This window comes from Panicum virgatum, chromosome 1N, assembly GCF_016808335.1.
Source record: "Panicum virgatum strain AP13 chromosome 1N, P.virgatum_v5, whole genome shotgun sequence".
Lineage (NCBI taxonomy): Eukaryota > Viridiplantae > Streptophyta > Magnoliopsida > Poales > Poaceae > Panicum > Panicum virgatum.
Window position 1 is genome coordinate 34,643,091 of NC_053145.1, and position 24,035 is coordinate 34,667,125.

General features: G+C 44.9%; 1 protein-coding gene, 1 long non-coding RNA gene and 1 pseudogene across 2 annotated transcripts; 2 read left to right on the top strand and 1 right to left on the bottom strand.

Moving 5' to 3' along the window:
• Positions 1 to 7,406: 7,406 nt before the first annotated feature.
• On the bottom strand, positions 7,407 to 8,345 carry LOC120653469 (annotated as a pseudogene).
• Positions 8,346 to 16,461: 8,116 nt separating this feature from the next.
• On the top strand, positions 16,462 to 19,822 carry LOC120655674 (prefoldin subunit 1-like). The gene is made up of 6 exons (XM_039933619.1): positions 16,462 to 16,697; positions 16,793 to 16,846; positions 17,725 to 17,830; positions 19,010 to 19,016; positions 19,127 to 19,211; positions 19,310 to 19,822. Exons 1-6 carry the CDS (start codon positions 16,674 to 16,676, stop codon positions 19,421 to 19,423), a joined length of 390 nt encoding a protein of 129 aa, XP_039789553.1. The 5' UTR covers positions 16,462 to 16,673; the 3' UTR covers positions 19,424 to 19,822.
• A 1,057-nt stretch (positions 19,823 to 20,879) lies between these two features.
• On the top strand, positions 20,880 to 24,035 carry LOC120655675. The gene is made up of 4 exons (XR_005667690.1): positions 20,880 to 21,952; positions 22,064 to 22,134; positions 23,434 to 23,490; positions 23,666 to 24,035. It is a non-coding gene; the product is annotated as an uncharacterized LOC120655675 (long non-coding RNA).

The window sequence follows — 24,035 nt, forward strand, 5'->3', positions numbered from 1 at the left end:
AAAATCTTCCTCAATGCCCTCTTATTCCTTCCAATCCCATTATGGAGGGGATTAATCGAATAAGCTCTAAAGATGGCACCAGACGAAAATTATCCATATGCCCGGATAGTAAACCTGACCAGTGCAGATACGAGTCCCGATGTGAGGCCATGTATATAGGTATGGGCATGATATTAAACACAATGAATATTTGCTCGCGGCCATAAAAAAATAGTATCCAGATACACAAGCTCGCTGATACGAGGGTCCAATACTGAATACATAAACTCAAGTTAGGGTTTCAACCCCATCACATCCTTAGGTTATGTTTAGATCTGTACCCGTAAACCCCGTAAACATAAAAAAAAGTCACATCGAATGTTTTGACACATGCATGGAGCACTAAATGAAGTCTATTTACAAAATTTTTTATATGGACGGGCTGTAAATCACGAGACGAATCTAATGAGCCTACTTAATCCATGATTTGCAACAGTGATGTTACAGTAACCATCCGCTAATTATGGATTAATTAGTATCATTAGATTCGTCTCGTGATTTACAACCAATCTGCGTAAAAAGTTTTGTAAATAGACTTCATTTAATACTTCAAATTAATAAAATTCCATCGCAAAATTTTTTTAAGTTCTATCTAAACACGGCCTTATTCTCCTTTTAGACCCGGCCGCCACACCTTCCATCCTTGTGTGCGCCACCACCACACCCAATTCCCCATCCACTCCCCTCCCCCATTCCTTCTTGGTGAGCACTGCCGTCTGACAGACGTTGCCGGCTTCCAGTCCACCAGTCACAACCGTCCCATGCGCCAGCCCAAGCGCCCTGTGCGCCGTGCCCGCACGTCGCAACTGGAGGCCGCCGCACTGGCGCACCGTGCACCGTACTTGCCCGTCCGCACTTGGAAGGCGTTGCCTAGGCCTCCGTGCGTCGTGCCCACGCCCGTGCCCGGCAGCCTCTTCGGTCGTGGGCTAGCGGTTCCCGCGCCCGACACTAGCCTGTCACCCCGTGCTTACCACTGGCCACCCCAAGCTCGTACCCAGCCTGCCGCCGCCGGATCTGCCGCCTCGAGCCCACAACCCACAGGTCCACCTAAGGATAGAATCAGATCGGATACGCATGAAATCGAATTCGGATAGTATTTTTTACCACATTTTAATTCGGATACAGATACGGATTCGGATGTTGTCGGATACGAAGCAAAACGGATGTCTCGAATTCGGATTCGGATTCGGATATTTACTTGATTTAGAACATAGTTATATTCGTTTGTTTTATTCATTATAAACATATTTCGAAGGTATCGCTAAGTCATTATACAATAAGAATTAAAGTATGTAACTGTTGTAGTTAAGAAAAAGACATCTCATCAAAACATATTTATCCATAAATATTGAAATATTAAATGAATAAATATTTATTGGAAATATCAATAGTTATAAAGAATAATTGGAATAAAGTATATTTATAATTTTATCAATAAGTGGATAAACCAAAGTAAACTAAAATCAATATGATTATCCATATCAAAATATAGTTAATTAAATTGAAATTAATGAAACTTAATCTTTATATATCATTAGTAATATTAAACCTAGTAGCACATGTCATTTATTCATGATCACTCTTAAATAGTTCCATTAAATACATTATTACTAATATTAAAATTAATATATCACTAATCATTAGTTGTATATATAATTTTTTAATAGTTTCTTATGTGCTCATTCTTATTCGAATACGGATGTTGCGGATATTGTCGAATACGGATGTGGAATCGGATTGAGAAAAATGAGGCAAAACGAATTCAAATATATCCACTTTAGTACCACATTACAATCGGATACGGATACGGATATCCATATTAGGTGTGGATACGGATACGGATGCAAAAAATTCGGATAATCATTTCCACATTCCCACCCTTAGGTCCACCATCGCTGAGATTCCCACGACCGTTGAGACGCCAAGACCACTAGGACTCCTGCTCATCGATGTCAAGAATATGCTTAGGGCGTCTCCAGCAGTTCGGCGAGTGTGCGAGCTAGCGACGAACAAAGCGCTAGTGGCCACTGTGCGGCAATTTTTCATCGATTAAAAAAATTAAATAGCCGGCAAATAGTCGACCGCTGGAGACGCCCTTATCTTGCGGGCAGACAAGCATGTTGTACTTGCGGATAGTGGTCACGGGCATGATTTTCTACCCGGTTGTCGGTAGCGGGTGCAGATGCAGCCTTGAATTTCATCTCACAGGTATGGATACCTAGAGTATACGTCCACGTGGATATTACTCGTTGCCATTAGTGCATAATTTTTTTGCACAGTTACCAAAACTGAGAACATGATAGTTGTGTTAGCTGGGTTTTATGAGATAAACTCCTAAAACTCTCTCTCGTCGCTCCTCGGAATAACATCGCCAAGTCAATAAAACTACCGATGTGGTATGTTATTTAATGATAATGAAACTTCCACTGAGACTGATGTTGCTGTTTACCAGCGGCACCCGCAAACACCAAAGGTGGTATTTTGTATGTTACGAATAAATCTACAAGCTCACGGAATACCATTATAGCATTTTACCCGAGAGTAAATCAGAGTTGTCATTTATATTTTCACAGTAAAGGCAGCGGTTAATAAATAGATAATCAATAATTCTTGCTTGGATATTCAATAGTATAAATAGGGGTAAGATAAATAATGAATAAGAGGTAGTGTGACACGCATGTTTCACGCTCAAACTCAAGTTAAGTTAATCCTAAGACAGGGAGAAAGGAAGAAGTTAGCTATCCGGGTTTTATGTACTCTAGTTAATTATACAGCTCATACTACGCATTTATACCATACACATGACTGTCCTAGCTCTAGACATCCAGATACTACCGGGAGACCACTCATAACTGATAGATAAGATTGTCTAGCTCATCACTGTATTTTATGGACCTCCTATCCCCTAACAGAACATGGAGGATTACGATGACCAAAATATGGCTGTCACCATCTGCTGGCTACCTCCACAAACCATGGAAAAGTGTGACATCCAACAACACTTGATTAACCCAGACACCATGTCTATATTAATAAGTGACACTCTAGTATCCCGCTCAGAGTCTTCACCCCCGAGATGGACATACATAATAATAGAGCAAACATTCAAATACTAGAACGGGTACCGGTGTACTAAAGCTAATTGTCTAATCATGCAAAGCATAAACTATAAATACAAACTAATCATGAAGTATATGTCTAACACTGCAGAGTATAAGTCATGTAAATATAAATAACTATAAGATAAGTCTATTACAAATAATCGAGAGTTACAAAGGAAAGTAGGAGCTAAACCCATACTGAAACTTCCAACCTCAGAACCCGAAGACTAGCTAATTTAGCCTAAACTCCACTAGCATATGGACTAAGAAAGAGAATAATGTGCACTTGAGCACTTGTGGTGTGTCTTCATTTGAGACCCCACCTCATATTTATAGGTGGGAGCCATGGGGTTCTCGGCCGAGGATGCGACTCTAGCACCTTTGAACCAATGTCTAGTACCAATAGGGAATCGCCACGTCCAAGAGGTAAGTCGGTGGAGCCGAGCCTAGCTCAACCGACCAGGTCGGTCGGCCAATTGAGCCAGGTAGCCCATCGACCTCAGCCTTCGCTGAGTGGCTGGTAAGTGGGCCCTTATGACAGTTGTGGGTGCGCCGGCCTTGTCCTAAGTCGGTTGCACCTATTGGTGGGCCTTTTGATCCATGTGAGCCTGAATCCTGTGTTCTGATTGGTCAACATGTTTTGCCTTGGATCATAGGGTGCTTATAGCCTTCATTTCTGCTCAATTTTCAACATTGCATATTTTTCTAAGGCATGTTGGGTTTTGATATTATTCCAGATATGTATCCATGTGAGGCATGTTGGGTGTCAACGCGTGAGCAAAATCCCCCAAGCTATCCATTGCTCGTCCCTAGCAAAGCAGGACAAATCAGATTATTGATCAGAAAATCACCTCAGCATCTTACCTACTTGTCGTGTCATATCCTGTAGCAAAGTTATTCTTCTAGAAATCTGAATAAAAGGTGACAGCTCTTAAATACCAATTTTAGGCTGTCAAATTCTGCATAAATGCTTAAAAGATAAATATCAACCTAGTGGTATGGGTTTATTAGAGCATCTCAAAGAGTTTGCCAAAATTAACTTGTTAAATCTTGTGATTTGGCAACTTGCTAAAATATATGCCAAGTTAAAAAGAAGGCTATCTCCAAGAGTTTGCCATTTGGGCTTGGTAAAAACAAAAAATAGGCCCACAAAAATTGCCGTTCCTCCCGTCGTCGTTCCTCCCGTCACCATTCCGTCTTGCACCGCGCGCCACGCCGTCTTCCTGTCGCCTGATCAGGAGCCACAGACTCCAACGCGCCGGTGGCCATCATCTACTCCGGCCGGCCATCTCCTCCTCCCATCAGGTCAGCATCTGCTCCTCCCATCAGGCAATCATCTACTCCAACGCCGATTGATCTCGTTCTTTATAGAAAATCGTCTTGATCTCCTGCCTCCAGCCGGCAATCATATTTCGTTGTGTGATCTAGTGTTTTGATATCTGTACTGCCGACTAGGGGTCATGCCTTTGAAGAGATCCCTTGTTCAAAAAGAATTGGATGATTCATCATCCGATGACGATGACTACGTGATATTCTCAGCTTCTCAAATTGTGCATATTTATTCCAATGCCAAAGTGGGATCCTGTGGCATTTCACTATACATCCTCCTTTTGTTGCTTCTGTCTGGAGAGATGGTACACGCCAGGCTAGTTTGATCAATGATTGATCCATATATATGTTCAGTTGATTGATCCATATATATGTTCAGTTTAATTAGCTGAAAGCGGGATGTATATGAATATAATTGTTCATGTTGGGTGGCCATCCATCAGTGTCACTTTCCCTTTTCTTTTAAAAAGATTTCTAGCCTATCATCGTTTTCCAGAGAGATTGGATCATGAGTGCTCTGCTCTCTGCTGAGAGAGACTGAAAAATTAATGAACTGGTGTATTGTTTTTTTCCCATGGGGAAAGGGAGCCGCCGGCAATTGCCTCGACACTCCGTTTGCCATTGGTTGTTGACATACACCAGCTAGCAAGTTACGAGGAGGAAGAGCTTTGCTCTGTCCTCGGCCATGGCCGCCGCGCCAGAGGAATTCCTCTTCGTCCACTCGGACCCACCATCCCCCTCCGTCTTCCTGGACCTGCTGCCCACGCCTCCCCATGACGACCCTGCCGCCTTCGACGACATGGTGCTCCCCTACATTGCCCGCCTCCTCATGGACGAGGAGGCCATCGGCGAGGACAACTTCTTCTATCAGTACCCCGACCACCATGAACCCTATATTGACTACCAGATCAAGGGCGCCACCATGATTACAAATAGCGGCCAAGGAGAAAAAACGAGGAGGAGGCGGCCAGATCGAGGAACTGATCGGGAAAAAGGATTAGAGAAGAGGAAGAACGAACCTGAGACCCGTAGGCATCGGGATCTGCTGGGGAGGAGGCAGCCTTGGCAATGAGGATGACGGTCGCAGCTAGGGGAAAAAATCGCGACCGAGGCAAGGAAATTTCCTGGACCGCGCGGGAAGTCCAGGGCGGGTGCGCGATACTCTGATACGCAGCAGAATACGCGCGCGTAAAGATGCGCGTGCGGACGGGAGGAATGCCAAGTTCCTAAAAATGCCAACCTTGTTTCCCAAACTGTTGGAGACGAAATTTTCTTGTTTTTTCAAATTTTCTAGGATGCCAACCTCATTTAGCAAACTCTTGGAGATGCTCTTACTAACCATTTCCACAAGTGTTGCTAAATATTTGTATGCAGGTAAATTAAGGGAGAAAACATACCTCAAAAGCAAGGAAACACACTCCTCAATCCAAGGCAAAAGGCATCAACCAATTAGAGCACTCCATTCAGCCTCACATGGATCCATGAGCCCACTAGAGCATGTTCCCGACCTAGGATAGCGTGGAATCTGGCAAAACCGACATAAGGGTCCACCTAGTAGTCTTCGAGCCGAAGATGAACCCGGTCGGAGCCAAAACCCAGTCGGCTGACCTCCCCGGTCGGCCGACCAAGTATTGGCGCCACCGACCTTCTCCTTTGACATGGAGCCTCCTTATTGGTCCTCAACGTCGGTTCCAAATGACTCCACCCCCAAACTCTCAGCAGAACACCCCATGGCACCCCATGGCCTCCTTATTTATATAGAGTGTTGTACTTTGCTACGAGAGCTTAGACTTTGTTAGGCAGAGCGTTCTCATTCATCTAGTGATTGTAGGATTGGATTTGTGTTAGTCCTTCTGGTTCTTCAATCTAGCGCTTGTTGAATATCGACCGGTTGGATTCTTGTGGGGTTTTAGTTGTGGCCACCCGATCTAACCCAGAGATAGGGTCACCCATCCGATCGAGTCGGGGGTTGTTCTTTTCGGGTTCTCGGTGGACGTCCGAATGTGGCTAAGACTTTTCCTTCTGCCTTTTGAGCTTGGTTTTCTGCCAGAGGACGTTGGCCATGTGGGGTGGATGGCACATTGCCTCCATGAACAAGTCGACATCGTATGACCAGTCTTCGAGGTCGTCGAAGGGTTCAAGATTATCAAGACTTTCCATGAATTCGTCAAAGTCTTGATTGAACAAAGGATCAAAAAAGTGGATAGCTTCTGGAGTCTTGTTGTGGGAGGAAATTGACGAGCTAGCCTGGTCGGTATCTGAAATAGGCTTTCCCATCCAATCAAGTCGGGGGGTTAGCCTTCTCGGGTTTCCCACGGGGCTTCGCTTTCGTGTCCTGCTTCTTGGGATCTCTGGTTTGGTGAGTGTCTTCATCCATCTTGATGCAGTCAGCGAGTGTAGAATCAACTCCGATCAAACCAGAGAAGATATCGGCCGTCCGAGTGCGTCGTGGGCTCAAGTCCTCTGGGTTTTAATGCGTCTTGGATTACCCAAGAGAGGATTCAGCAAGCTCGATGCATGGTCCGCGAGATCCGATCTACTCCGTCAAGTAGTTCGAAGTTGCTGACCCTGGGTGCCTGATTGACATGAGGTAAGCCATGTATTTTTCGAGTGTTTCGGAAAATTGAAAATCCTCAGAATCGGGGACAACGCCGGGCTCACCTGACTCACCGAGGCGAGTTGGAGCCAGATCGTTCCCAGCATTCTCCGAGTTTGCCGGAGCAGTCGGTGAGTTGATTTTGCTCGTTGTCGAGGGTCTCCGGCTCCTTGGGGGCGATCAGGTGACTAGTGTAGCCACCCTACGGTTTGGCAGTGCAGGCCCAGGAGCCGAAAATGAAGGTTGTGCCCTCAGGCACGGCGTTGGAATCATCGGAATTGACTATCGAATTCGCTGATGAACTCGCCGAATCCCCTACCTGGTGCGCCAGCTGTCGGTGTTTAGCCGCCAAGCCTGCTGTCGGGCGCCATCGGGTTCATCCGCGGGTCGTCCATGCCGTTGCGCCGGGGCACGCGAACAGCCAGAGCCGCGCCCCCATGGCGCGCGCCGCGGGGTGCCGCGGCTCCCCGCCCACCGCCTCCGAGCCCCAGAACCAGGGGTGGATTAGCACGGCGCCCTTCAGCCGCCGCCGCGTCCACGCGCCACCGCCGTGGCCCTGATGCTGTGTCTAGGCGTCGACGACGTCGGGGTGGACGGCCAGGTAGTGGCAGATGTTGGCGCCGGCGCTGTCCCCGGCCAAGAAGACGCGGTGGAGGTCGCCGTGCGCGGCGACCCACGGGTCGGCCGCGGAGAGCGTCCACTTGAGCGCGGCGAGGGAGTCGTCGTAGGCCGCCGGGAGCGGGTGCTCCGGCACTAGGCGGTACTCGACGGAGACGCCGAGGGCGGGGCAGGCGGCCGTGAGCCTGTTCAGGAAGCGGTGGCAGCCCGGGGACGCGGCGGACTCCGCCACGAAGCCGCCTCCGTGGACGTACACGCAGGGGCGGAGCCAGGATGTTGTTTTTTTCATTGTTAGGGGGACTACCATACAAATTTCTATAAAAATTTAATCAAAATTTAAATTTGTAATGGAAATTTGGGGCTCATGGGGGGCCAGGCCCTGTCCGCCCCCCTCTCTCCGCCCCTGCGTACACGACGACCGGGAGCCTGGCGCTGGGGGCGGTGACCGCGGCCGGAGGCAGGTAGAGGCGGATGGAGTAGGCGCCAAGATGGACGTTCCTGGACTCGACGCCGGTGGCGTCGTCGAGGCCCGGCGCAACGGGCGGGCCCACAAGGGGCCGCTCGACGCGGCCGCTCTTGTAGACCCGAACGATGCCGAATTCGTGGAGGACCTCGTCAGCAGAGTCCACGCCGGAGTGGGCGGTGTTGTTGGTGGACGCCATGGGCGGTGCTCGCTGTGAGATGGCTGAGCTTCCTGCTGGTGCGGGGTGATGTCGTCTTGGTCTTGAGCAGCTCGATGTTTTGGGACGACGATCACCGGACGAGACCGGGGCTTATATTGTAGACGGCCGGTAGTCTCACGGCTCCTTGGGTTTGACGTGGGCAGGTGCGCTGGAGGCTGGAGAAGAGGTCGCCGACAAGCCGGCTACGGAGACAGCGGTGAATGGATCGGGGACACGCAGACGGTAGACTCCAAGTAATGGATGCCTCGCCGGACGCCGGCCATGCTGACTTCGGTGAAGTCGTGATCTGCTTCACCACTGCCTGCTGCTTGCGATGTGGCCTCTGGTCTTCGGAGTCAGTGATAAGAAATGTACTGGTATAGTTGTATTTCCTTTTTCTCATGTTGCTGGAAGGAAGAGGCTGGGAGCCTGGAATCAACTCCCCTCCAGTCGACTGCAGAGTGACATCGTCACTGCACGTGGGCCCAGACGCTCGTCGGGCCCACGCGTCGGTCACTGCAGTCGACTGCAGAGGATCTCAATCCGGGAGCCTGGGAGATAGAGACAGAGGATAACGTGGCGTATTTTGGCATTTTGGCATTTCTGGAAAGAAAAACTTACTTCATTACCTGTACAAAATTAGGCTCTTCGTTGTAGAATCCACACAAGTTACCCAATGACAGCACGCGAGCATGGAAAATTCCAATACTGAATCTACAGTTGACTGTAAATTCTACAACTTACAACGTGGATCCCACTCCTCTAAGATCACGTCATCTCGCAGCCTCCCCCACCCTATTTTCTTTTCTTTTTCCCCTTTTTCTCTTTCCTCTGGATAGATCCTGGTGGGAGCTGGACCGGCGTGCTCGAGGTGGTTGCAGGGGGCGGCCACTAGCGCCAGTTGGCGCCGAGAGCCTGACGCGGCTGGGGGGGGGGGGCTGACTAGCTACTCACCCAGTGGCGGGCGGTGACGGGAGGCTAAGCATGCTATGGCAACGGTGAGGCGGCAAACGACGCTTGGTGGGGGAGAGAGGCGGCAGTGAGGGCAAGCAGATGCGAGGGAGAAGCGTGACTAGCGGCTCCTGTAGGCGGAGCACGGTGGGGGAGGGGAGCGCGGCGGCGAGGAGGGCCATCGGATCTGCGCGGCCGCCAGTGGTGGACAGTGTAGTTTTTTTTGTTTTTTCTTCAAAAAATTGTACAGTGAAAACTTTTTTTTGATGGAAAAGCTTTTTACAACACTTTTTTTACCTGAACTTTTTTTTGTTTTGGATGTAACAGTTTTTGCTTCAATTTTTTCTCAAAACTTTCTCTTTCAAATTTTCCTCTTCAATTTTTTTCATTTCTCTCTAATTTTTCTTAAAATTTGATCAGAAAACAACAAAAAAGTTACTCGAGTAGGAAAAAAGAAAATGGTAGGAAGATCAATCATAGGTGCCTCTCCCTATGATCGACCGTAAATTAGATTGGCCCATGGAAAATTCACATTTTGATTAAACGAGCATTTTTTTGTGCAATTTAAAATTCTATAGAAACAGGGCCCTTTTGACCCAACAAAATACAGGGCCTTATTATACCGCCTAAAGATTGGATGTTTTTCCTGCCAAAAAAAAGATTGGATTTGTTTTGAGAAAAAGTCCCCTTTTTTCAAAAAAATAAAATCACCCTTTGTCCGGCAACATTTGCAGAATCACAACCATATTTCTGTTACTTTCATCTCCTTCAAATCACCACCCGAATAGAAAAAAAATCTGCAACATTTTCCTATGGTGTTCTCCGCAAAAATTTTGACTAAACAATGTCATGTACGACGAGAAGAAAACAAACATGATTCAATCATCCTGTTTTTTCCTCCCTAGATAATAAAACCGTCCGTCCAGTCTCCTTAGACTCATGAAACCATTCACACACCTCCTTGAGCGGCTGAGGTGGCAGTGGGTTTTCTTCTTTTCTTTTATGTTTTTTACATGAAAAATCATAGTAAATCACAAAATAATTATAAAATAGAAAATCCAATTTTATTGGACTCCACATGAGTAGATCTACACAATGAACATATTATATGGTATACTTTAGCACAAAGTTTTCCTATAGTTTTAGATATATACTTTTCTGTAATTAATTTATAGTTACAGTTTCTATCGTCCAAGTATATTTAAATTTTTATGATAGTCTAATCATTATATGGTTGAGTTTTAGTAAAAAATTTATAATTATTAGATCATGTTTGATTGAGTTATAGATTTATCTATATAAATCTAGAGATAAATCTATAGAGAAATCTTGACGAATCTTTAGATAAACCTAGATAAATTAATAACTCAGTCATACATGATCCAATAATCATAAAACTTTTACGACATCTCAATTATATAATGATTAGCCCACCATAAAAAATTCACCATAATTGGACGACGGAGACTGTAGCTATACATTAATTACAAAAAGCATATATCTAAAGTTACAGAAAAATATTTGTACTAAAGTATACCATATAATATATTCACTGTGTAGATCTACTTATGTGAAGTTCAATAAAATTAGATTTTCTATTTTACTATGATTTTTTTCAAAGATCTAGTCAAAATAAAAATAAAAGAAAATGAGAAAACCCCTGCCACCTCGGCCTCAAACCGCTAAGGGAGGTTATGTGAACGGTTTCACGAGTCTGAGGAGGTTGGACGGACGGTTTCATTGTCTTGGGAGGAAAAGCAGATTCGACCCAATGTTGAGGAGGCAAAAATGACCTTTCCCCCAAAAGTTTTAGAAACTTTTGTAGCTTTTTTCGAAGGCCCGGTAAGTTTGAAGTCCACGCAATAGACTCACGCGGTTTTTTTTATTTTTTTATTTTTCAATTTCATTTTTTACAAAAATATATTTTTGTTTTCAAAATTTACAGGAATATACCCCGGCCGCCCTGCTGCCGGGCGGCAGGGGCTTTTCTGCAAAAAATTTTGTAGAAAATTTGCGCCCGGTTCCCTGGAGGACCGGTCGCCCGGCAGCGGGGCGGCTGGATCTGGCCGCCCGACTGCGGGGCGACCACCTCCCATTCCCTTCTAAAAGGGCTGCCCCCCTCATTTGGTTCAAAAATTTCAGGAAAAAATACTCGTTCGTCGTAACACTATTTTTACACCATATCATGGTCTAACAGTTCATTAGTACAGCAAAAGTGTGCTTGCATTGCAAGGTAGCATAGACGAAGTTTGAGTACGGAATATGAAAACCAAGACGACAGGTCCATAATGACAATAGAGAAACAAGTGGCAACAACTAACCACCCCTGCCATGCCGACCACTCTTATGTTGTGCGTGTACGTGATCTGTAGGGTAGTTATGACGGTCCGGTGGCCTCACGTCTCTGGTAGGACGGCGTAACAGAGCCACAGGTATATGCAAGCTGGGATCATCGTCCTGGGCAGGCGGTGCAAACAACCGTGTAAAGTCGTCGAAGTTGGCCCCGTCGTTGTCTTGAGACCACCCTACAGATCACAAAATTTTCTTTAAGCAACGTTCAATAGGTGAATGCAATTCCGTACAAATTATTGTACGTACCCTGTGTTGGAGGTGGTGGTGGTGGATAGGAAGAAGCTCCTTCATATTCTCCTGATGGCGGCATAGGGTGATACGAAGAAGGCCCCGCTCCGGTGAACTGTTGTGATCCTGAGTGTAAATAATAACGTATGAGCATTCGACCATAAAACATAAGCAAATAAAATTATACACCACATATTTACCTAAAGTCCCTGCAGCTGGTGTCATAGAGGTAAACTGGGTTCCTTGAAATGGAGCCCCTTGCGAGGCACCTAGCCCTCCATAGGGCTAAGAAACGAGGTACCAGTATCCTGTGTGGAGTCGTATTTAAATACTGCCTACAAACATACGGATCAGTAAATATCACACCATACCTTCGTACTGTCGGTGGTATGAGAGAGGCTGCTGCCATGCAGGACCACAAGGAACCGACGTCGACACTTGTGACGATCTGTAGGAATCCTCGTACTCCGTCCGCGTGCTAAAGGCCTGAAGGATGCCTCGGGCTCTATCACGTTGAGTGGTCCAGGCCTCGAGTTGCGCCAGCATGCTCATCGTAGACCCGTCATGAATCCTCATTACATTCAGTGAGCAATCTAATTCAAGCAACCTACACATTTCGAACTGCAACCAAGAAAACTTAGTACACAAATCTTAAAAAATCGAAAATGCCGTCAACATTTACTCACCGCCCCAGCTAGTGCCTCATCCCTATGTCGTGCATAGTCATCCTGCGAAGTCGCAACATGCGGCTGTGGATGCATGTCAGCATACGTCAAACGGCAACGAGTCTTCGGTTCGTACCAGGTCAGGTACGCCTGAAACGAAAGCCTCAGTGCGTGGACCGGTATCCTCAGCCAACTGATCGTCTGCATCATCCCACGCAGCCACCCACGGTTGTAATCTAGTGACCCACATTGTCGAGAAAGGATGTCCAGCCCTTGATAAACTGCACGTTAAATAGAAATTAGTTACACATTATTAGAACATGGGAACTTATACGCTTTTGTTACCTATGATCGTGGCGTTGAACACGATCCAACACTGAAGACACAGGGAAAGACTGGCGTTGACCAAACTGGCTCATGACTCTGTCTGGGCAGTGGGCCTCAACTACAACGTCGTACACTAAAGCTGCGGTAGTCATCCATAGACCCTAGTCCTGTGTGCACACCGAAGATATCCCAAGCGGTGCACGTGTGGCTATAGCCGAAGGACTGTATGGCTCCCACACAATATCTTCTGGGGTCAATCGATCAAATTCCACAACAAACTCAGGATAAGACCGCCGGGTCTGTACATGTGCCCATGTTTTCTGCAAAAATAAAAATTATGTGTCCATAAGAAAGGTATTGAGAGAACAATGTATGACCATAGTATGCATAGAATACAAACTTTTATCGGGTCCATACCTGTCGAGAGTACCAGAGAGTCCCCATGGTGGGTCTGTCGTCCTCCGTGTCATCGTACATATCCGGCTTGTATGGTGACTGGTCAATCATGGGACGACCGATAGCAATCCTCTCGTAAGACCAAAGCTGTAGCAGAATTGGGCACCCCGTTAGGACAGCATTCCTATCATTCTGCCGTGATGCCTTGCAGAGTCCACGATATGTGCATGCATGAACCGCTGAACCCCAACTATATTAGGGTATGGCATCCTCATCTGCATCGGCGATCTCCTGTGCGTAGGGCACAAGCACCCTATCCGCACAGTGGCCGTGTGAGTTGTTGAACATGATGTACCCAAACAACCACAGCAGGTATGCCTCGAGTGATCTAGTCACGTTGTACTCCTCAGAATCGACTACTAATAGATCCGGCTGCAATGAAGTACGAACATTGAGAATAAGAAACACATGGGGTATTTCAAAGCCATAAAATATATCAACACATCGTTTTGTAGGAAGTTGTACCTGAAACTGTAGGAGCCATGACTTGGAAGGGCCTTTCGACTGTGGGTGCTCATTGAAATCTTCAGGATCAATCGTGGTCGCAACACCTGCAAAACGTTGCTCAAGATCCTCTAGCCACGTAGAAGGTACCACGCGGGGCCCGACAGCGTTTCCGGTGATAGAAGACCAAGCAGCATCGCAACGTCCTGCAGAGTCGGTGCCATCTCCCCACAAGGGAGGTGGAACGTGTGTGTCTCAGGTCTCCATCTGTCAACGAGAGCTGAAAGTAGAGACCTGTCTAGCTTCACCAAGGCACTCTCAGCAAGACGAGCCCACAGTGAGAAGATCTGTCTCGCTCAGCCTGCATCATACAGTGCACAAACGTTAGTACATTATGTAACGAAATGTATAACGGATAAAAACAGAAAATAGACGACATATCACCTGGGCACCCATCGTGGGTCTACAGGAACCAACTCTGCAGGTGGATGTGGACGCAGCACGTTGAGTTGTTGGTGCTGAACCACAGCAAGGAAGGACCGGTGACCCGAGTCTATTGTTGGGTCCAGCAACGCAGGAGTAACCCCGACCATACCTACCACGTAAGATCAAAACAATGCAATAGAATCACACACATCTAAATTAAATAGTACCATCATACAACACTATATGTCCATACATAATAAAATTATATTGTTACATGCTACCATCTGATTTAAATACACATACATACATAATAAAATTATATTGTTACATGCTACCATCTGGTTCAAATACATATCCATACATAACCGTACCTAAATCCTTAATCTAATACTAATCACTACTAACATTAATTAATTAGATTGCTAATGTACTGTATCAACATTAATCACTACAAATAACTACACCTAAACTTGAAAACTATATTTTTACCTTAACCACTATAGTACCACTAAATCCTTAATTAAAATCCTTAATGTACCACTAATCACTCCTGACAATAATTAAAATGATTGCTAATCTACTGTGTCAACAAAAATAATTACAACATAATCTATTTGTAAAGTGTAGAAAATTTTATTTACCTGCAGTCGCCGGCTTGAAAATCCGGCAGGGCTTCGCCGCTTCTCCTCTCTCCCTCACCCCTCCTCTCCCTCCCTCATCTCTTTTCTTTTTTTTCTGGATTTTTAGTGAGGCAAATGAGGGGTGTGTGGTAGCCAAACCCTTATATAATGGAGGGGAGGCGGTCGCCCCGCAGCCGGGTGGCCTGGGGGGCCGGCCGTCCCACTGCCGGGTGGCCGCCACCTGGCCGCCCCGCTGCCGGGCGACCGGTCCTCCAGGGACCCGGGCGTAATTTTTTTGCGAAACTTTTTGCAGAAAAGCCTCTGCCGCCCGGCAGCGGGGTGGCCGGGGTATATTCTTGTAAATTTTGAAAACAAAAATATATTTTTATAAAAAATAAAATTGAAAAATAAAAAAATAAAAAAACCGCGTAGACTCACACACACCAAGCGAGCGTAGGCCCAAACCTAAAAAAACGAAGAAGGGCTCGGTTTCGCCTTTTTTTCATTTTTATATTTAAAAAAATTAAAATTTTAAAAATATATAACCGTTCCAAGAAATTTTAAAAATGGGCCCCTGTCGCCCATGGGGAGGGCGACAGGCCCCTGTCGCCCTGGTAGGGGGCGACGTGCCTTTTTTGTAAAAAAAATTACAAACCGGTGTCCAAATGACGGACGAAATTAGAACTGAATGAGAGTTACCTTAATGTGCATCTCATACACCTCTGTCCGCATCCATATCTTATAAGAACTTTGTAAGAATCCAATGACATTAGGATGATTCGCTAGTTCACATACTCTCATGTATATATTCCGACGTTCTAGCAGGTGTTCCTTTACATCTTGTGTTGTAATACCTCGAAACATTGTGAAATCTTTAAATTCTACTATTTTGGACAACACCATCTCTATCGTACCATCCGCTAATGGATCCAACTTCTTACTGATTAAAAGATGTGTCATGATATCAAGTATTATACTAGATTTTTCTTCGATCCATGAAAATCCTCCAGAATTAGAGGCAGCCATTGCCTTATGCTGTAATATCAATAAGGTACTGTCATTATAAATTTACAATTCTATATTTCACTATCCAAAAATTAATTCTATCCTCGAACTCGTACTTAATTTGTTCTACTATAGCACTAATTATATTAAATTACTATACAATATCAATAGATTCAAATATAATTACCTGCAGATCACAAGTGCGTAATCCGGCAGGGCTTCGCCGCTTTCCCTTCTCCTCACCCCTATCTTTTTTTTAGGATTTTTGATGGAAGTTCCTCTCTTTTTTTTTCTGGATTTTTGGGCTCAAATGAGGATGGAATAGGGGTGGGGGCTTATGGGGACCCTGTCGCCCGGGGGGGGGGGGGGGGGGGCGACAGGCCCCTCGTCGCCCGTTGGGGGGGGGGGCGACCGCACCCCCCGAGCCCCCGCGCCGCGCTGACCGAGGACAGGTTTGTAATTTTTTTTAAAAAAAGGCCTGTCGCCCCCTGCCTGGGCGACAGGGGCCCATTTTTGAAATTTGTTGGAACGTCCATATATTTTTGAAATTTTATTTTTTTTAAATATAAAAATGAAAAAAAGGCCTCGGTTTCAAGCAGCAGGCCTAGTTGTAAACCCATTAGAAATCCAGCCCAGCATCTTATCAGAAAAATATCCAGCCCAGCATACCCACTTCGCCTCTCGTCGTCTGCTCGGCCGATCTCGCGCAGCGCCGCCGCCGCCGCCGGATCCCTGAATCTGAACCCCTGTCGTCTTGCCCAGCCTCGAGCACGTCCCCCTTCCCCCTCCTCTACCCTCCCTCCGTTCGATTCGAGCTTGCCGTTAGGGTTCTTGACCCCGCTCCACCTTCTCCCATGGCGGATGAAGCCAACCGAACGGTACGTGCCAAGCGGATCTCGCCACCGCCAGCGCCTTGTTGCTAGTTTCTGTCCGCTGATGTCTCGCTGACACTTTCGTGCTTCCTCGTGCGCAGGCGTTCATGGAGCTGCAGGCCCGGATGTTTGATACCACCGGAAAGATCAAGCAGGTTACCCCTCCTCTCGATCCTATTGCTAGCTCACTTCGTAACTGAAGAAAAAAAATACTGAAGGGAAAGTACAAGCCCTACTCTGTTAGAGTCGTTCCGGGGCCATGCGTCGCCGTCGATTTTGATCGTGCCTCATCCTTTGGGCATTGTTCGGTTGCCATGGTCTCGTTTTGTTGTGGGATTGGAACTCCTGCAGTGTTTGTGCATCTTGCTTGTACTACTCTCATGCTGAGTAGAATTCTAGTGGTTTCTGGATCTCGTTTGGTTGGCTACCAGCCTACCACACCTCCTTACGCTGAATATGCTTATCTATTAGGAGGAGGATAGGCTAAACAGATGGTTCGGTGCTTCTAGTTCTAGAAATTTTTCTCTATTCTAAATATTAACTGAAGAGTCCAGAATCCAGAGTCAAGGTCCTGAGAGCTTTGGCTGTACAGAACTAGTAAGTGATAATACCGAGTAGCACTGTCTGTTTTCAATCTTTTTCCCCTTCAAGAGCATATGAAATAGCGGAGTGTGGCAGCTTTTAACTGTCCAACAAAGATTGCTACAAAATGTCTGTTGTTTTCTCACTGCAAAAGTTAAGTGGAATTAGACATTGATGGATTTGTTACTGAAATTGAAGTGAATGGATTGCTGGGCACAAAATTACCTCAGCATTTTTATAATTGTACAATGCAAAATATTTTTTGTGCACTTTGTAAATGCAGATTTATTTAATTAGATTGAATTCTGTATCTTCCTGAGTTCCTAATTCCTATGCTTCCATGTATTTGATGGAATTTCCTTTGAGTTTATTCCTTCAGTAACTTATAGACTATACGTGACAAGATTTTCTGAGACATGATTTCTCTTGTAACATACCTTGCTTTTCTCAGTTACAAACCCAAATGCGTTCTAAAGAGGGGGAAAAGAAGCGTGCTTACCTCACTCTGGAGGAACTCCGCCAATTGCCAGAGGACACTAACACCTACAAGACTGTTGGTAAGGAAGAATTTTTGAGTAGATAATCTTGTTTCGCTTCTGAAGCCAAGATTACCCATTACATAATTTCCTTGTCCATGAAATGTGTTGAAGACCAATTGAGTTCTCTCTAACATGCTGCCAATTTTTAATTTTTTTTTGAAAACTCTGCCAATTATTATTGTCGAATGATCTACACAGTGATCAGGTGTCAATAGTGAGTATTATTATATATATAGTCAATGAAAGTTGTTGTCACCTGTGACTATCTTCACTCTGAACCTATCTGGGTTATGTTATTTGTAGCTGATAACTATCTTGAATGTTGTGCTTCCATTCATAAATATTGTTGATATCCATTCATAAATTTTTTGCTTCCATTAACTACTTTACTTATCCTTATACTTTATTTAAGAAAATTATGTAACATGCACCTTGTATTTGTTTCACCTATAGCATTTGAAATTCAAGCTGCAAACGTGACCAATCGAGCTAACCAAAAAAATAAAAATAGAACACTAATGAACCACAAGCATTGAAAAATTGAAAAGTCTCATATAATGATAGCATAGAAGTTCAAGCTTTTGAAGCTAGGTTTTGGGATGTAGCAATATTTTCAAAGAGACCCTCCTGTATATCTGTAGTCAAGTCTGAGTGGTTCTGTAGTAGGATTGTCGAGAGAAAATGTTTTCTAATCATCTGAGTGGTTCTGTAGTCAGATCGCTGAGAGAAATGTTATGGACCTACTTGAATCATTTTTTCCTTTTGTAGAGACATTTAGGTCGTCTAATGGTGGAAGTGAATGGTGGTACTGGTCTTTTCGGAGATTATTTGTGCAGTGGATGTCTTAAAAATAGCGATCCCACTGGACTTGAATCTTAAGCTTATCCTTTTGCCTTTTACATTCTGATTGTTTCTATGTATTCCGGTCATGTGATAATCAGCCCTTGTTATTGGTTGAATATTGTCTATCATGTTGGTGCAATGGTTTTTGGGTAATGAAATCATGCAATGTGATCAGATCGAAGAACTTGCAGTTATTCCAGTTGGTTAAACAAGTTCTAGTCTATTTGTTTTACCCCCTTACAATATTGGTGACTTCCATCATTGTAAATAGAGTGGCACAGTTGTCCAAATGTTAGTCAATGTCAAATGTCCCTTACTTTCTATTGGTTTTGATGATGCTACTTTTGTTTGCAGGAAAAGTGTAAGTAATCCAACAAGATCTTTGACCATATGGAGAGTCAATTTCGTGGTCTTCAATGATAAAAATAGCTATAATTGCATTTCATTATCTGGGCATCCATTTACCTGCAGGTTTATTTTGGAGCCAAAATCAGTTCTTTTGAACGAGCAAGAGCAAAAATTTAATGAAAGTGAGAGCGCGATAGCATCAATGCAGGTAAGCTTGATCTTTATTTCTGTTTCATACGAGTCCTTGAAATCCCAAGATAAAGCTAACCTAGATTCGTCATTTGTATTGGTTTATCCTATGATTAGACTTCTAAGGAATATCTTGAGAAACAGTTGGGAGAGGTGGAGAACAACATCAGAGAGCTGCTTCATCAGGACCCGGGGCTTGCACGCCAGATTCTCTCGATGACTGTCCAATGAGAGTTGTTTACGCTGCATTTGCATATGATCAGGCGTAATTTTACAATTTGATCTGTCTGCAAACTCTGCTTTCCCCTTGCCGTACTGTGAGTTGCGGGTGGTGTTTTGCTGCAATGGTCCGTTCCATGTATGAACAAAAGAATTTGCAGTTGCTTCCTGCAATAGTTTTAGTTTGTTGACAGATGCTGAAGCAAACTGCTCTTGCCGCGGCCTCACCTGTTGTCTTGATCATGTGTTTTGGTGTGGAAATCAGGAACTTCATCTTCTAACTGCTGGGAACCTTTACGTTTTTTTAGGAGAGCTGAAGAACTCTACTGCACCAATACTATGTGTTAAATAGTTTGTATGTCTTGTATCGCAATTGCCGTGCCCGACAGCATCGGTAGAGAAACTTTGAATTACCGTTCATACATATGCATTCAGTATTTATATTGAAACTCCATTGTTAGTACATCAGGAGTCTAAATTATGCAAATATGTTTGCGCGTTGCTTGGTATAACTATCAGATACTTATAGTTATCTGTGTGTTATTTTGTAAGGTCTGCGTGATCATATTGTGGATGGAGGGTTGGTCTGACGCGGATACGGGATGGACTAAGATCCACTTGTCAGTGATACAATGCGAATTAAACTAAAAATTTAGATTGAAATGTTACATGCTTTTGAAATAGTTATAGGTATATACATGGACATATCAGAATTTATAAAAAGGCTTCTAGGAATGGAAGTCGAAGGTCAAAACAGCATCATAGTTACTCTTCTCGTAGTTTTTTTTTGAGAGGGTACAATAGTGAACGCGCACACCCACTAACCCCACACTCACGCACGCACATGCGTGTGTGTTTGAGGCACACGCCTAATCTAAGAGATTGGAGAAACCAGAGACTCCTCAGTGTGCAGGAAACGCACAGTTCCACTGAACGCGCATGCGCGTGCATACCCTACTCTAACTTGACCACGCCTGGAGAGACAGGGGAATACATCCCCGGTAGATAGGACACACTGGTGCGACTCCAGGAGTCAGAACCCACGTGGGCTGTCCGAACACCCTCGGAGCAAGCCATCCGAGCACAGCTTAGGATCCTACTCTTCTCGTAGTTATTGTGGACTGAGAAAGCATGTGCGTTATCTAAAACAGCATCAGTTCTCAAGAAAAAATCTAAACAGCATCAGTGTTTTTTTTCTTCTGCCAAACACATTTATGTAAACACCCGATACAATCCCGACGATCAGGCTCCCTCCGTCTTCTACTTTCCTATACCTATATATATATATACCTATACTATAAAAATTGAAACAATTGAAATCCTTTTCCACCAAGAATAATCCACCCATACTCCTCGTAAAAACGTCTTGAGAGTCCACATGTCATGCCAAATGTTTGACAGCCACGGGCGGCACCGAAAAACTCCATCATCCCCCGTGATTCCGACGAAATCCATTTTTTTTCGCACCAGGGTTTCTCTACCCGCCCGCGTGTACCCGCCTGCGCAGCGCTTGCGTCCTTTGCACGCCGCCAGCCCCGCCTCCCACCTCTCCACGAAATTAGGCAATCTATCAATCAGTCCTCCGCTTTCGTTTCCCTTTGGCCCTCTCGATACGGCGCTCTGGTTCGGCGGGGGGAGTGAGCTCGAGGGCTATGTTTTCGCTCGTCGCTGTTACTTGGTGGCGGAGCTAGGGTTTGCTCGCCGGCAGTAGCTGGTGGAGCTTGGGTTCGTGGCGTCGGCGGCGGCGGCGGAGCAGCGACCTTGCGAATCCGGTGGAGGGACGCCTGATCCTACCTCGCCGCTGCCTTGGTCCGCGAGCTGGACGCCGGATCCCACCTCGCCGCTGTCACCCTCCACGAACGTGATGCCGGATCCCACCTCGCCGCCGTCACCCTCCGCGAGCAGGATGTCGGATCCCACCCCGCCGCCACCACCCGCCGGCCTCCGCGAGTGCGATGCTGGTTCCCACCCCGCTGCCGCCGGCCTCCATGAGCGAGATGACGGATCTGTTGCTCCTTGTCCCCGTCCTCCCCGTTGCGTCTGCCATCCTCCTCGCCGTGGATATCTAGCAGCTACTCGCAGTGACCTTTTCCCTCTTCCCCTCTCCTCTTTATCTTATCTAGGTTTCAATTTTAGTGTTTCGTCTCACGGATTTAAATCAGAGATGTTACCATCGAGAAAGGGGGAGGCTGAAGCTTGAGCTAGGGTTCTATTTCTTCTTGGGATCTCAATGTTTCTCCTGATAGGTGGAACTGATCTTGACTATAGGAAGGCAACCCATTGATTTTTATGTAGGAGTAGATAATTTACTTGTAAGGCACCTGATTTGCAATTGTTCAACAGCCTATTTTCTGAAGTTGTAATTTGTCCATGCAGTGTTTCCTTTCCTTGCTATACTTTGTTTGTGCTATGAAATCAGAACTATTATTTTGTTAGAATAGGATCTTCTTCAGTTAGATTATGGCCACTCTATAAATCTAGATTGTCAAACATCATCTTCTCTATTACAGGTAGGATGGTTGAGGCTCTGTCAACATGCAGGTGAGTTGTATCCTCTGTTCACATTACCTGTTTTATTTAATTGATTTACTTCTCTTTGATTTTTGGTCCATTTTTCAAGTGAATTCATCTTTCTACTGTTTATGTGCAAAGTTGAGGTATTCTGACCGCAAGATATATGCTACCAATGGCACCTTGTTATGTTTGGGGTCGAAATATGCTAGGTATGATTTCTGACATTTTATTTAGTTCCTTGATTTTGGCTTGAGTAGAAAATTCGGGTGTCAGTATTTTCTTCTCTGAATTTTGCATGATCTGGTGCAAGATATTCTAAACTGAAGCACCCTTTTTTTCACACTAAATCAACGCACTGCTTTTGTTTCACTATTTTGTTGCGAATTTCAATAATATATTTAGAATTGCTATGCTCTTACGTACACCCTAAATTTCTCTTGCAAGACTATACACATTTGTATTATCAAATTCTCAGTTTTTAGTTGCTTCTGAAGCAGTGCTGTCCAGGGGTGGAGTGCTATTGGTAGAGCTTCCTTATGCCCAGCATGGTCCACGGCCCCCAAGGCCCCAATGGCTATTTGTCATGTCCATTAATAGGATTACTTTGTTAGGCTTGAAATTAGCCAACTAAATCTAGCAGACTGCCTAATTTCTGGTGCTTGGCCTGTGCTGAATACTCCTAAGCTTCACCACTGACGCAGTCCATATAGATGACTGGTTCAATATGTTGTTCTGGCAGATCTGGTTTGCAATAGTTTGATAACCAATTTAGTTCTAGACTTATTTGTGTAACCAACTAACCATGGAATATAGTATTTTTACTGATAAATAGTGGTAGCACTACCATCCTAAAATCTATAGGGATAGCTGTTTCATACTTTTACAGAAATAAAGGCATCAAATTCTGCTATGCACCTGATAATTTATTAGTATTTAACACTTTGATGGAGGGCAAGAGATCGCTTCTGTCATGGTAGCGGATAAGATTATTTTCTGTCAGTGAAGATACCCATACATCATTGTGGCCTAGCAGACTTCTTGACACCCCTTAGTGGTTCAGTGAGAAAGATATCGTTGTCTATGCATCCCTCAAGAAGTCTGGTTTCCTGTAAAGATGACACACGGTTAAACATGGCTTGTGTATGCTGCCATTTTCTTCCCTGCTTGGCTCGTTTTGGTGGCTAATTCCAAGGAATTTTTACATTTCCGAGATGAGTCTTAGGCAAACTCTGATGGAACCTTTATTACCTGTAGTGTAGCTTTACAATGTACAACACTCTTTGAATTGTTTTCTTGTTTGAAAAGGTGCAGGAGCGCTGCTAATTCAAACTGAATACCACGCCACGGTAGCATCGAACCGAAAAACTTAATTTTGCATTGTAGAGTTGTGCCTTGTAGGCTGACTTAGATGTGTATGCTCCCTATTCAGTGCATCTCTTGATTTTAGTGCTTGTATTGCAAGAATATTTATCATAACTCATTGTGCTCTATTCTGTTTCATGTGTCAGGTGCAGAGGGAGGCAAAGGACAAGTTCAAAGCCGGTGGATATACATCAGACAACAAGGTGGTTACTGATTCACAGTGGCATAAATGCTTAATTTACATTTCATGCATGTGAGCTATGCTGTTTGGCTAGGCTAGCCAATTGTGCCTGATTGGATATGGACGGTCATCATCTTTTTGTCTATATCCTTGAGGTTGAGGACACGTTGGATGACTTAATTTACAACTCCGTGCAGAAGTAGCCTTGTATGCTCAAGGATGTTGCGCTTGAGGACACGTTGGATGACATAATTGGGGGCTTTCAGGATCACATTGAAGCAAGCATGTATGAAATACGCCAGGAGTTCAAACAAGGGGAGGAGAATTCTGACTAGAAGGGGACCAAGTATTGATTGTGAAAATATGGATGGAGATCTAATTCTGAATTGCCCGTTAATGGTCGGAATTGACCAAATGATTGTCACTTTTTGTAGCGAATGTCTCATCCCTTCATTGTTACTCTAATTAAATGTCCATGTATTTCATTAATTCTAGCCATATTTGATTTGATTTGATTCACTAATTCATTCGCTAATATGAAAGGAAATATAAAGATTCGTTCACTAA